Raw genomic sequence first — 14,495 nt, forward strand, 5'->3', positions numbered from 1 at the left:
GCCTAATAAAAAGCACCCTGTGGAAGAAAAGCAAGCACGCCTTCGGGACCGAAAGCTCAGCTCTCCCAGTGACAACCAGCCCCTCTCCCTAACGCCCCTTCCCACGGCAAACACGCTCCTGGCTCGGGGACTCCCCCCCGCTAATGCAAACCTGAACACGGATCTACAAAGAGGTCTAAAGAGATAGAGAGCAGCATAGGCACGGGGTTTGGAAAAGGTCCGCCGGCTGTCCTGGGCACCAGGCAGGATGGAATTCAGCGGTCCATGCAACGCTGCACAGGGGCTCTCCTGTCGTGCTGGGAGCACAACTGCACAGGAGCTGTGAAGTATTGTCTTTAGTTCACTAAAGCCATGCATCAAGGTGCCAGTCCATCCAGGGCTCTCCTGCCTTCCCTTTTCCAAGCCCCCGCTGAGTATAAGACAAGCCAATCCCGGCATGCAAAGGCTACAGGCATGCAGGCTCTAGTCTGCTGCTTCTGTTAGTAAGTGCATCTTGTTAGTGGATTCATGAGACACACTTAAACCTATAAAAAATAAATAATCCTAATTCTTCATCAGGCTGGCCCTAAGTAACCTTCAGCCTGACGGATACACCACTCCCACCAGCCCTCAAAACCAGTATAGTTCAAAGTTACATTTCACGTCGTTTGGAAGCGGAACGTGGATGTCTCCTACCCGGAGGAATATATGTAAACATAAGAACAAGCCCGGTGCAGCAGCAGCTCCTACACAAGGTTTGTACAGATTGAAACAATGGGTAGGAAGGTAAAGAACTGAATGGAAAAAAGAAGCTCTCTTGAATGGAAAAAAGAAGCTCTTTCAGCAAGTCAGAAGGTGCTCGCCTGCGGGCGAACGGCTCCGTACAGGCAACACGCCGACGGCAGACCCGTTACCCACACCTCTGCTACTCCGCTGGGAACTCGCCTCAGCAGCTCGCACATGCCGACTTTTCCCACAGGAGGTCCCCTCCTGGGCTCCCCAAAAAGCCCAACAAAGGACCACGTGATGGTTTATGCGGAGCTCCGAGTAGCAAGATGGCAAAAGGACACCAGATCCTCCCCTCCCCCTTACTGACTCACAAACAATCTGAGGTTTCACAGCTTTTCTTAGTCAGCTTAGTGTCAACACATTCACAGAATGAGAGATGGCTATACGTCTTGGGATTGCACCCCCAAGATCTCAGAGTCTAAAGTTCTCGGCATCTCCTGGTCACCGCGACTGCACGCCCAGAGTCATCTTCAAGTTCTCGTAGACCACGTAGCTGATGCTCACGGCTGGGATCACCTTCATGAAGTTCGGCGCCAGACCCCGATAAAGACCAAACGCTCCCTCTGTCTTCAGAATGTGCTTGAACAGTCCCCTCATGGTCACTTTGGGAGCACCCTCCACTGAAGCTGCAACAGGGAAAGCCACAGTAAACGCCACAGCCCAACGCGTCAAGGTAAGACCCCTCCCACTGAGCAGTTGATTCCTGTGCTTTCCGGGGATGTTCCCGGACCGAAGGCGCTTCACAGGGGACAGCGTTTAACTTCTCCGCAAGCCACAGCCATTTCCAACCACTCTGCAGGCGCCCTTAGCCCAAAACTCCTCACCTGAGCCAAACAGAACCTCTGACCCAGCCATGCTGGGCCCAGACACCGAGGGCAGCCCAAAGTCCGCTGCCCTCTTGCAGGCACGGCAAACGGCCCGCTGCGCAGGCCAGCTAAGGCCACTGTTGCAATGTTTCCACTAGAGAACCTTTGCCCTGCTCAGAGACCACAACAGGAGTTCCCACAGTTCCCAGAAGCTCTCACCTTGGGCCTGCATGCGTGTCCTCACAAGAGCCAGGGGGTAACTGGCAAGCTGTCCGCAGGTACTGGAGATGGTGCCACAAGCCAGAAGAACGAAGACGCCGGGGTCAGCACTGTTGACAGCATAGCGTTGCAGCCAGGCGTTTTTTAGTGTCTGGAAGGAACAAGCCAGATGTTAGCAGAGAAGGAACAATCAAAAAAGAGTATCACGTTATGTGAAAGACCCAGCGCACAGGCCCAGAATGTGCCAATTCAGCCAGAAGAATTATGCTTCTCTAACTTTTTTGAGCTACTGCTACTGCAGTGCAGGAAGAAAAATCCCTTCTTTAATTTTCTGCTGCAATTTTCTCATTTAAAAAAAAAAATTAGAAACAAGGGCCCATGAATAATGTTGACTAGGAAAGGCAAAGATTTGTAAGAGATTATCTTTTAGGCCATTCTGGGGCAAAAAAATCCATTTGTGGCCCCCACAGGGTTGATCAGGAAAGCTTTGATCAATGAGCTCATGTACGGACAGGTCTGAGCGTGATGAAGCTACACACGCAGCAGTTTCGTACCTCATAGACTGCCAGGTCGATACCGGCGTAGGGAATGATTCCCAGCATGTTGGGGATGTAGCCTTTGTAGAAAGCAGCCATCCCTTCCTTCGAAAGGATGTTTTTGGCACAGTCCAACATTCCTGAATATTGTCCTGTCTTCCTTAGAGCCATCCGTGTTTTCAGAACCTGGAAGACAGGAATGAATACCCTGAAGGCCCGCAGGAGAATCGACAGGAGACAAACGGACAGACAATGTCATTCTGAAGAGCGTGACGGTCAGGACTGCTGCAAGCGTCCGGCGAGCGGCATTAGGGATATCACCCCGGAGAACTCGTTAATTAAGCTATAGCAGCACTGGTGTTCTACCCCTGGTTTCCCATCTCCGCCCTGTGCCATGCCCCCCTCAGCTGGGCTCTCGGCCACTGGTCTCACCTCCATGGGGTAGATGCTGCTCTGTGCGATGGCCCCCGCCAGAGATCCAGCCAACAGCCGCTCGTGAATCCTCAGCATTTCCTGGTCAGTACCGATGAACCGCTTGATCTGTAAAAGCCAAAACAGACACTGAGGCTTGCTGATTGAGCTCAGCCATCTCCTTTTTTTTCCAGCTTGGCCCTTCTGCAGCCAGACCTGTCTCTGCCCTTTTACTCACCTGCTCATAGGCCATGAACTTAATGGCAGATTCGGGCGCAATCTTCAACACGTTGATGCCATTCCCTCGCCACAGTGACCTCGGTCCACCCTCGCGGATCATCTGAGTAAAACCGCCAACGATGCACATGTTGTTACTGCGGGAGGCATGAACCTGGGAGAGAGAGAGCCAGCTTGGATTAGCTCCAGTCCTGATTACGACAGTGCTACGTTCCTCCGTAATCCAGGGACAAAAGGGCGCTTTTTTATTTACCCAGAGATTTGCCAAGGCTTTAATCCCTTCCAGATAATTTCTACAACAGGAAAGCAAGCTTCTTTTTTGTGAAGTCTAGTGTTAACTAATTAATCTAATCAATATCTTCCTCTGGAATGGGAGGAAAGGTTAAACAGGCAACTCCCATACCTAGCGTCGGATCAGCTAGCCAGGGTAAACTCAGCTTACTCAAGAGCAGGTGCAGCAGCAAAGCAGGCTAAAAGTGAGTTTTTCCAACACTGATAGAACTGAGTGTGAGCTCTGCCAGCTCACTACCACCACGTCAGCTCTCACGGGAACACAAGACTCGAACCTGTTCACCAAAACCCAGTTCTGCAGTACAAAACCACAGAGCTCTGACTGTTTGCCCACGTCCACCTCCCAAAACATTCTATTTTTTCCAGTCAGTGAAAAATAACTTTTTAACATGACTTGGATCATTCAAATAATCCAAAAAGCTTTCAAAATAGCACTACAAGATCAGCGAGACTAATCCTGGCCAGCCTGCAGTACTGTGTTAATGAACATTACCGTCTCCTAAGCATCCAAGAGTATTAGAGGAACCTGTCCGAGTATTCAAACAAACTGGAACTGCCCCATCATACCTGCATGAGCACTTTCAAGCGGTCCAAGGGAGCTGTGCAGGTTCTGGACACGGCACCTGCACCTCCACCTGCAACCAGATGCCTCCACCACATCCCCGTCTGCCTCTCTTCCACCGTGAACTCATCGGGGACAGTCAAATTCTCTCCAACATCGAAGATCTGCAAAAATATAAGGTGTTGAGAAATGTTCCTTCAGCTAGTGATCTTGCCAAAGTTTTACTGCCCTTTATCAGTGCTAAGTGTTGAAGTGCTGGATATGCTTATTGTGTGTCAGCAGCTTATCTATAGCCATTAACTGCTGCCTGGCCACAGGATCTGCCAACGCACACGGGAACCTTCACATTCGGAGATTTCAGTCCAAGCCGCTGGCAACCGCTGAACCGTCTGCGTTAAAATACCGCGGATCTCGGGAAGGAACAAAGCGACCAACTGCAGGCAGCTGCGTGGCGAAAGAGCTGGACCTCTCTGGAACCTCCCAAGCTTGCAGCCAGTTTAATCTCGTTACGTGCTATTTACACACACTGAAATATCTCCAGGAAGGACGGCTGCCCGTCAAATCGGCTTCTAGTCTTAACAGGTCCTGAACCAGCAAGGGCTGGCCACTGGTTTGAGCTCCCAGAGGCACAAGCCAAGCAAACACCCCCATCTCCTTGCAGCAGGTGCAGTTGTTATCACCTGCGCCAGAGGCTTCGGAAGCCGTGCCAGTGATAGGTGGCAAGATAACAGGAAGGGACAGGAAGCAATTGGGCTTCCAGGGCTACAGGGCAGCTACTGAGCCATGAAGAGAAAGATACAGACTGCTGATAGCAGCCCCTGGGGGTCAGGACTCTGAGGGAGAAGCTGGGGAAAGACTAAGACCGGTAGCAGAGGAACCATTCCTTACCGTGGAGTGCTTCCAGTACAGGATGATTTCAGGAATGTTCTCCACTGGGTGCAGCAGGTGATAGTCTCGCCACTCGTTCCAATCAATTGTCATTGTCCCATTTTTATCCATGCTAAAAAGATTTATCACTGGATGAGTAGACTCCCACTTGGTGACAAATTCCTCCTCCCCTTCCCTTTTTATTCAGGCCTACACCAAAAAAAGCTTTGCAAAGCAACTACTAAAAGACTTCTAAGGAGACACGAGACAAAGCTAGGGAATCTTTCACTCACCAAACAGTGCAGAAAGGTAGAATGTGGCTGCCTTTTTCCTCCCCTCTCTCTCCCCTTTAGCTGACCCCACAAACAGTTGCACCCCCTCCTACCAAACTCAGGCACATAACTGACACTGAAGGGAAAAGAATACTTACTAGGTGACAGGACCCCAGAAGTGTCCCGTCCTTATTCTGACACACAGGCAAACAGACAGAGGGAAGGTAGCAGAGGAAAGAAAGAGGAAAAAACAGCACAAATAAGTGGTTGTTAACATGTTAGTGCCACATGCATAAAGCACTCAGCATTTCCGAAGAGCAACTGCACAGTCCCTCTCCAAAGCAGCAAGCTCAGGGCAGCAGGACAGTCAGACAGGGACACAAATCAGCTCGGGTGCAGGCATTTCCCCACAACAGGTCAGTAAGGTAAGAGACTCCGACAGTAACTCTCCATAATGCATTACGACCTTCTAAGTGTCAATTCACAGTGGGGAGAAAAAAAAAAAAAATCAAGAGTAATAGGCAAAAAGGGAGGAGCTGGAGTCTCTGGAAAGCGTGTACAGGGTAGCAAGTGGAGAGGAGTTCCACGTCCCTACGTTTCCTTCTAAGGCCCTCAACAGTAAAACAGAAGGACCAGCTGGATCCTCACCTCTTCAGTATCTTCTCAGCCTGCTGTTCAGAGATCTTGACTCCCAGGTCCCGAAGAGACTGTACAATCTCCTGGGCATCAATCCGGCCTGCAAAGATAAGTCAGTGAGCTCAAGCACACGTATTACAAGCCAACACCTGCAGCAGCGTACTCATGAACACGAGAAAGGTGTTTACCATCATTCTTCTTATCCAAACTCTTAAAGACCAGTCTCAGCTTCTTTTCATGATCTTGGAGATAGTGAACAAACTCCTCAAAGTCCAGCTGTCCATCCAGGTCCTTGTCTCCAGCCTTCACAATTTTCTGGAAAACAAACCAAAAACTGTTAGCTCCTTTGTTCAGATCTGTCCTTTCTTCTACCATGTTTAAAGGTCATTTCCTACATGACTTTGACTTTTCCTCCAGAAAGCAGCCCAGAGAATTATGGTAATTCCTCAAAGAAATCTGAGCAAAGCAGTACTGTAAGAAAGTCACCTGCTTCCAGGCAACTGTCTCCCAGAGTTACTTATGCAGGCGAACTGCCTCATGCTTTTATCCGGGATAATCTACAAGTATCGTCGTGTGTCCGATCTCAGCCCTGTATCTTATCACCTTCCACAGCCCTTGTGGACGTTCTTGAGCTACGTATGAGGCAAGAGATTTGCACAAAAATGAACCACAAAACTTCAGGTACTAAAGAAACCTGAACAGGAGAAGGAATTTCATGCCTACTACGATTCTTAGAAAAGTAAGCTCCCTCTGGCAATAACTAACTCCAACCGGAAAAAGCCTGTCCAGCTCCAGCGGACACAGGCACAAATAAAAACCCCTATGAACTGGTTTAGGCACCCTGGAGCTATGTGCTTTAATTCTGCAAGTTTCCACGAGACGCACATAGAACAAGAAAAGGTTCTTAGTAGGACAAAGCTAAAACCAAGATCAGATGCCGTGCCAGACATCTAGGACGAGTTAAACTACTAATTAGCTCACTCCAGCATGGGGCAATAGCAGACGGACTGTCCCATCTAAGGGCACGTGGCTACTTGTTGACAGGAGAGGTGATCTCCGGACTGCAAGAATGTGGCTCGGGGAGTCCCAATTCCCCTTCGTGTTCAGTCCCTTGCCTTTGACAGCCTGTAAGTCTATTTTATGATGAATCATCCAGTGAGGTGTGATTCAGTCCGCTGCATCACCTACATTTTTGGTTTAATTCCTGACACATCTCCGCGAGCGGCAGGTGGGTTGTTACGGAAGCTCTGAGCTGACATCAAACACTACTGCTCCACCACTATTCTGTTCAATATTAGGCTTCAACAGTACTAGGCAAACCTAAGCTTACTGTGCCAGCACCAGTCTCCTTATAAGCCTGAAGCGTTTGTTTCAAGGCCATTCTAAATTACTCCAATGTTAAATATTCATTATTAAAACTCTCCCTCGCCCCACCAAGTCTGGTCACTTCAGCCCTAACGCCATGAGGATTATTCCTAATCACTTTATGAACCTTAAATAAGAATGTGCTGTCCCAGCTGCCCTGACCTTTGAGGTATGCCCAGTATTCTTAACCTGCCATTTATCATATGACTGTTGTAAAGTTCAGCTATGACCCCACTTTCAACTTGTAGGCTAAAGATAGACCCACACCCCTGGCATGTCAGCAGATCGGCCTTGAACAGCTGAATCAGGGCTTCCCTCTGACAGGCAACCCCCAGCCAGTTGACAGGCACTAATAATTCAGAGGCACTGTAAGAGATGTGACTCTGCAAGTGCTCCCGCTCGCTCAGCACGCCCTAACCGCCGCAGAGATGCGCGACGAGCGACCGGAGACCACAGGTAACGAAAGCTGCCCCACTCTGCTACCCTCCTTCCTCCGCAGTCCCGAAGCAACATGCTGCCAGCCTGTCCAAGTCACCTGCCACACGAGCAAAGGGTGAGAAAGCCAAGCTCCCGGCATCTTCTCCAGGGATGCGACCAACTGTCTGCCTGCAGCCCTTCGCCTTCAGCAGCAAAACAGCTTTGCTGTTCAGTAATCAGCTGTCTGGGCTCTCGACAGCCCGGTCACGCAAACCACGGTGCTAGCAGCAAGCTGCGAGCAAGGGCTCGGATACGGAGCAGGATGGAGCGCTTCCGTGGGTTTAGCGCGTCTCCCTCTGCGGCAAAGGGAAAGGCTCTTGCACAACCTCTGCCGGCTCAGCCCACGCGCTGCGGCCGAGCCGCCCTCCAGCTCACGGCACAGACCTGCTCACCCTCAGCGGGCGAGACCCGCATCAGCTGGAGCCGGCATGAGGTCACACGCCGCCGTGTGAAGGCGGGCAGGAGGGGGGTGTAAGGAAGAGGAAAAGGATGTGAGACGTTGTATTTGAGCAGACCGGTTCAAGCGGAAGAACCCGTCGTTTGGAAAACCCCTTTTTCTACTTAAGTTGCAGCAAATCAACTGGTTTAAACAGTCTTGGAGGCTCTGAGACCTCCGAGATTCAAGCCAAAAGAAATCAGAAAGGAAAAAGCCCACTCCACGCTGCTTCAGCGATCCCTGCCAAGGGGCAGGAGACACGTGTCCATGCCGTACCCAGCTATTACAACAGAGCCGTCACGGAATTCTCCTCCTCCAACCGGCCTCTCGGGGTGCCAGAGACCACCCCTCCATCGCTCGCTCCCTCCCAACCCTCCCTCGGAGCCATACCTGCTTCCACTGGCGGTAGGTGGAGAACTCCCGGGAGGGAATGAAGAGGCTGAGTCGGAAGATCGATTTGAGTTCGGCCGGCAGCCCCTTCGACTCGAAGTACTCAAACTCCGTCTGCGACTCCCCAAACACCGGCACGTACAGACAGAGGCAGAGCATCTTTCTGAGCCGGAGACTCGGCTGCCCTGCTCAGGACCGACCAAGGAGGGAAGTCGAGCTGAACCCTGAGCTAATTTCAGTGCGTAGTGGAAAGGAAATGCCAGCAGAACTCATGACACATGCCTATGAGGGAAGCCGGCTCCGGTGGGATTGGCTGTACAAGCCCTGCCCTTCTACTTAAAAGGGAAGCCTGGCTGTACAGTCCCACCCAGCTGCCAGGGACGGATCCGGAGGAGGAGGCATGTGAGCTGCCTCCCATTGCTCAACCAGGCTCCCACCGCCTGACATCAGCTCACCGCAACTTAACTCTTACCGGCGTCTCATGTAACCCGGGAGGCTTTGGCCAACATCCAAGCTGCTCACTTGCCATCCCATACATCCCATCCGTCCTTCCTGATCCTGTTCTCACCGCTCTGGAGATTTACACACGCAGCGGATGAGACTTGATCATCACCTCTCCCACCATACAACAACACAGGAGGACTTTTGCCGTCTTCCTCTCCGCAAAAATCTCCCTCTAAATCGCAGTGAGAGCAGGATGCCAGCCACTTACTGCTTTCCTACATGTCTGAGCGAGCCAGCTTAAGCCAAAGCCTTGAAAATCCACTTTCACAGGGTTACTTTGCCATGCCAGTCGATTGGCTTTGGTTGCGAGTTCTCCCAAAAACACTTGTGCCAGCAACCCCTGCTTGCCACGACCTCCCCTCTCTGCATCCCTCCGGGGTCACTAGCAGGGGCAGCAGTAAAGCCTGCGGAGAAGGTTTCCCATTGTGCCCAACACCCAGAAAACCACCAAAATCAAGGGCAGGCTTCAAAACAGACCCTGCTGCTTCAATGTGTCCGCGCAGTCACGCCAGCTTGACTGTTCTTCCTCCTCTCCCAACAACAATTAAACACTGCAGGCGGGCAAGCGCTGTAAGGAGAAGCGGCCCGGGCAGAACAACATTCTCCAGTTTCTGCCATTTACAGTTTAACCACTTCACAGGCAAGTTCCCGAGCTTTCATGGGGAGCATGCCAGGCGGAGGAGGGAGCGTGGCACACGCCTCGTTTAACGTGGATGTCACTGCCGGCTTCCGAGCGCGCAGCGCAGCTCGCTGTACGGGCTAACACCCAGCGCGCCGGCGAGAGGTCCGCACACGTGCAGCAGGCAGTGTTAAAAGGAAGTTACAGTCTTGAGATTCGTCACAGAGAAGCTATCCCATAAGGAGGATGCAACCAGTACCCCAAACCCCGTAATCCGCCAGCACTGGGAGCACCACCGCCCGCTTGCTGACTGGTTTTAGCTGGCCCAGCTGACCGCCTCCCCCACGGCTGCGGACGCAGCGGAGTCGTGTTTGCTCTGTTTAACCAGACTGCCTGGCCAGTGCAAAGTCCGACAAGCACTCCCCCCCCAAACAGATCCTAATGCACAAGGGGCCCCTGCTGTGGGTTTTGATTCTTTAAAGAAAAGCCAAGGGCAGGAATAAGCTGCTGGTGGAGCTGCGTATCAATGACACGCATTGGGAATATTTCAACTGGGGCTTTATTTCAAGGATTTGGGTTTTTTTTTAAAAAAGCTTAATAGATCACAACTTTCAGCAATTCAGTACTCGAGAACTGCGACCTACAACAGTTCCCTACGCCCTGCCCGTCACCTCACCTACCACCACTGCCGCGTTACCTAACCAGGCTTAACCTACTCCCCGCTGACGTCTCTCCGCACGAAATCAGGATCTTCTCAGGGACTCCAGATCCTCTTAAGGATCAGCTGCAGCAGCTCACTACATGCAGGCCAGCAGCACACCCCAACCTTCCCACCCAGCAAAGTCTCCCTTCAAGCAGCACCCCAACACTGCCCACCACCAGCCTAGAGCAAAGGACTTCGGCCCACGGCGAGCAGCCCCACCCCCACCCCGCTCCAGGTAGCGAGCGAGCAAACGTAACTCGGATTTGCCCCACCGAGCCTTAAGATCCCCCGTAGTCCTTCCCACGAGTTGCCAAGCATCACTATTATAGCTGCTTGGCAGCTCGGTTGCTATGCCAACGTGATGCAGATTTTCCTAATAAACTCTGTCTGGAGTTGGCAGCTAGAGACAAAAGGCAAAATCGGCACATTTTTGGAAAAAACGCCCTACTACCTACGTCATGAGGAAAGGAGAAAGGCAGCGAGGTTAAGAAAGCTGATTTTAAGCGGGGTATTAATTACAGGACAGCGAGCTAAGAAGGAGAGATTACGAATGAAGTTTCTACCAGCAATTCTGGTTATAATGACAAAGAGAACTTAAAACGGGCTTCAAGGAGTATTTAGATTTCACCTCAAAGAATCCTAGTAAAGCTGGAAGTACTCAGAAGCGAGCTAGGCCTCACTAAAGCTGCAGGGATCAATGCTGCTGGAACACAACCAGTATGGGGTCACTGCCCAGGCAGCCCCAGCCCCTGAGCGTGCGTGTGCCGGCAGCGGCACCCAGCCCAGGGCTGCAGCACCCTCTACTCCCCATCCCACCGAGGGCAGGGCACAGGGCTCCACATAAAGTCACTGCTCCCTGGGATTTTGTCCATCCACCGGTTCTGTCGGCGAAGCCAGAGCCGGACCGACGCGAAGCCAGCCTAGCTAGCACCCTCCTCTGTTAAAGGGGATGCTAGATGGGTGCGTCTTCCTCCCACAGAAGGCTCGCTTTTCTTGGATCAAGGAAGCTGCAAACTCATTGTCCACTTTATTTATAGGATCTGGTTCTTATTTAAAAGCTGCACGAGTTACCAGTTTCAACACCCCGCCACGCCAACACTAGCCTTCCCTAGTCACTCGTACCCTCCTAGGCATCTGCTTCCTCACCAGTTCACTACACCAGCTCCAGAAGGCACCTCCCCAGGGACGGGAGGATGCAGCCATACACGGAGCAGGGAAGTATGCGGTTTAATTTTGAACTGACTTTGCTAAAAAAAAGAAGCTTCTAAAAATATCATGTGCCAGTGAGCGTCACAGCCACAGAACTAACATCCTCCTCCACGGGCAAAACAGTTTTCTGGGCGAGGACACCACGGGCCAGAGAAAACCGCTATTGCCTCGAGTCCTCCTGAGGTTCTGCTGACTCGGTAGTCTTTAATTTCTGGAAACTAGCTTATAATTAATTGTACAGTACTGGGAGTCCTCACAAAGTGTATGAAGGAGGGGAGTTAATCATTGAAGAGACCCCAGCGAAGAGCTGCAGCCAGCCAAGGCTGTGCAAGGGGAAGGGCAGGGAGCAGGGAAGGCAGACAACACCACACGGTATTCGACATAAAGGTAAGCGGGAAAGGTGACCTGTTCCACTGACAACACACAGATCCAAAGTTACAAGTCCAGATGGTGACATCAGGGGCAGATCGTGCCTCTCGCCTGTGTACACACAGCCAGGGGCCAACGCATCGCATTTGCAATCAGTGTTTTCTCCTGCATTTGCAAAAACATGTTGAAATCGTTACCTTCACGCAAGGATCTGAGCAAAAAACACGCCAACTGCCACGTGAAGATGGAAGAGCCAGGGCTAGGAAGCACCTCAGCGCAAATTCATGGATACATACAAATTCCTTACAGTAACCCAAGGACGGGGCGTGATATTTTGGGTGTTTTCGTAGTTTCCGGCGTTTTCACAAAACGAAGCGGCATACCAGCCGAGAGACTTCTCCCAAGGTCACACGCACTCAGTGGCAGAGAACAAAAGCCGTTTTCATTAAACACCAAATAATACTGTTTGCTCACAGTGGTTTATAATCTATCCCCAGGGCTGCACCAGACTCTTTGCAACACTCCTCCTTTCAGACGGGTAATTAGAACACAGATACCTGATGGCACACAAACGAGTCGTTGCGGTTTAACAAGTTACCGTCCGTCAGCCGGGCCGCCGTGGCCGGACGCAGTATTAGCCGATGGCCGGACGCAGTATTAGCCGATGGCTGGATTGCAAGGTAAAACGTATCTGCATAATCCTCAAGAGAAGAGCTTTACACTGCGTTTTACTTTACAACCAGGGCAGGCTAAAATTACACAGTCATAGCCTCAGAGCAGATGGGCAGTTGCTTCCTAAGCTGCAATAACTCCATTTTACCACATCCTTATCCTCTAGGTATTTCTCCATTAGCCAATTTTAGGGTTCCTATGCAGCACAATTCCCAGGGTCACACAGGGAAGAAGAGATTGGTATCAGCTCTTAGGAAAGCTTCATTTCAGGTGTGAACAGATGGACTCTCCCTGACTGAGGGACCATTGTTCCCTGGAAGACAACAGAGATTTTCAGCCCTACGCTGCTGTCAAGGTTTTCATCAGAACCTCCTTCAGTTCTGAGCCTCTTGTCCTCCTTCGACAGAAAAGGACAAGAAACAGAAACCCTCCTCAAACTGCACACGCTCCCCTTTTTGCAGGGGATGCACGGTGCTAACTGCTAACCGTAGGGATGAAGGTAAAAGTCCCTGCAGCTTTTCCAGTCTGATTCAAGCAGGGAGTGGCTTCCGCTCCCCAGAATGCGAAATGCCACGCTGCCCGTTTCCATTCAAAACGACAGCTGAAAGGATACCCATCCCTCTACAACCTGAACCTGTCCATCCCCCGTTTTAGAGGGAAAGCTTACAGTGACCCCCACGTCCCACTGCCTGTCACATAAGCTGGATCCTGCCGGTCCCACACCCCTGCCGCAGCCCTTCTGGGACCCCAAGCTCCCACCACGCGCAGGCGTTATGCCCAACTCCTTCTCCCCTCATCCCAGCTCGCATCCATCCTCACACGTAGTCAGAACCGACCGCACTGTCCTCGGGAGAGACAGACAGCGTTCCCTCCCCACCAAAAATAAACCAGGACTGCCGTCAGCCAGCGCTGCGCTGGGAGCCCAGGCGCTGAACTAAGCTGCTTTTGTTCGCCTGCCCGCAGACAAAGCCCCACCATTTAGTCCCTGCCAATTGTGTGCACCCCGCTCTCCCACCCTCTGGGAAGTTCCCATCCTAACGTGGATTTCAGTCACCCTCTCCCCAGGGACAAGCCTCCCTCTCTCCCGAGCTGTGCCATTCAAACGCAGACAGTTACTCATTCCCTCGGAACACACTACCTTTGCCAGAGGCTTGCCACATCTCCAGGGACCCACTCCCGGAACATGTTAGGATCCGTTTGATCCTTCGCCGGTCTCCAACGCAGGGGTGGGACTCACCACTAACCTGCGGTATCATTCCCTGCCCTCAGTCATGCTTCTTACAAGTTGCCCGGGAACCTTCGAGACCCCTGTATCCCCCTTGCCCCTAAAAAGCATTTTTCCCCCCCTTTGAGCATCCCTCTGAAAGGTTACATCACCTCCTCTCTTCACAGCCATTCCCCTGGTCCCCCCACATTTCCCTTCAAGCAAGCACACACACTGGACCTCGCTCCCTTTTCCTGTTCCTCTCCCCCCTCCCCAAATACCCACGCACACCCCCCCAGCTATTCGCACACTCCACCTGCAACACCCCTACTCCCGGCAGACCCCACTCTCCGCTGTCACGTGCGCCAACCCCTCCTCAAGCCCCTGGATATCCCGTTACCTTTGGAAAATGCTCTGCGGGTCCAACCACCAGTAGGATAGTTGGTCTCCGTTCAGTGGGATCAGTCCCTCTGTCCTGTGGCTTCCCCAACATCTTTGGCCCTTTCTCCCCGGGGCCTGGAAGTGGGGTGGTGTTTCTGGCCTCATCCTCTTTTTCATCTGCAGGACCTTGGCATACGGCCCTGGGAAGGAAGCTAGACAGAAAATGCCAGAGGGTCTGCAGCATCGCTGCTCCAGCGAGCGTCCCAGGCAGGGAAACCCTGCGCGCTCAGGAGCTGCCCGCTGCCAAGGAGGATGTGACTGCACTACCAAGCACCCCCGAGACGGGAATCGCACGGCAGCCAGCGGGGAGGTTCAAGCCAGCGACTCCACGGGCTCGGATTCTTTACAGACCACTCCTGCGGACGCTTCCTGCCTTTTGAAATTGCTGCTACTGCAGTCGTGCCTGGCCTGACAAGCAGCTCATTGTACAAGAGCCTCGGAAATCTGATGGTAACAAAGCGCGAGACCCTTGGCACGGAGAAGCCGAGACGCTGAGCTTTG

General features: G+C 52.1%; 1 protein-coding gene across 3 annotated transcripts; it reads right to left on the reverse strand.

The window, feature by feature from the left end:
* Nucleotides 1–1,209: 1,209 nt before the first annotated feature.
* On the reverse strand, nucleotides 1,210–14,178 carry SLC25A25 (solute carrier family 25 (mitochondrial carrier; phosphate carrier), member 25). 3 transcript variants are annotated; one of them, XM_010160444.1, is made up of 11 exons: nucleotides 13,954–14,178; nucleotides 5,794–5,920; nucleotides 5,618–5,705; nucleotides 5,128–5,163; nucleotides 4,719–4,830; nucleotides 3,836–3,994; nucleotides 2,979–3,131; nucleotides 2,762–2,869; nucleotides 2,348–2,515; nucleotides 1,794–1,944; nucleotides 1,210–1,394 (listed from the first exon to the last, which is right to left on the reverse strand). In XM_010160444.1, exons 1-11 carry the CDS (start codon nucleotides 14,176–14,178, stop codon nucleotides 1,210–1,212), a joined length of 1,512 nt encoding a protein of 503 aa, XP_010158746.1. The 3 variants fall into 3 exon arrangements, with proteins under 3 accessions (XP_010158746.1, XP_010158747.1, XP_010158748.1); XM_010160445.1 differs by lacking the exon at nucleotides 5,128–5,163; XM_010160446.1 differs by lacking the exons at nucleotides 5,128–5,163; nucleotides 13,954–14,178 and adding an exon at nucleotides 8,274–8,432.
* Between the last annotated feature and the right edge of the window lie 317 nt (nucleotides 14,179–14,495).

Source organism: Eurypyga helias, unplaced genomic scaffold, assembly GCF_000690775.1.
Source record: "Eurypyga helias isolate BGI_N326 unplaced genomic scaffold, ASM69077v1 scaffold36061, whole genome shotgun sequence".
In the NCBI taxonomy this organism is placed as follows: Eukaryota; Metazoa; Chordata; class Aves; order Eurypygiformes; family Eurypygidae; genus Eurypyga; species Eurypyga helias.

Bases quoted from the DNA above. Each gene is read 5' to 3' on its own strand.
- SLC25A25 (XM_010160444.1), bottom strand. From the start codon at position 14,178: ATGCTGCAGACCCTCTGGCATTTTCTGTCTAGCTTCCTTCCCAGGGCC. The intron at 5,164-5,617 runs GTGAGGATCCAG...CCTGTGTGTCAG, and splicing joins GCTGAGAAGATACTGAAGAG to AATAAGGACGGGACACTTCT. The intron at 2,870-2,978 runs GTGAGTAAAAGG...TGGCTTTTACAG, and splicing joins AGTTCATGGCCTATGAGCAG to ATCAAGCGGTTCATCGGTAC.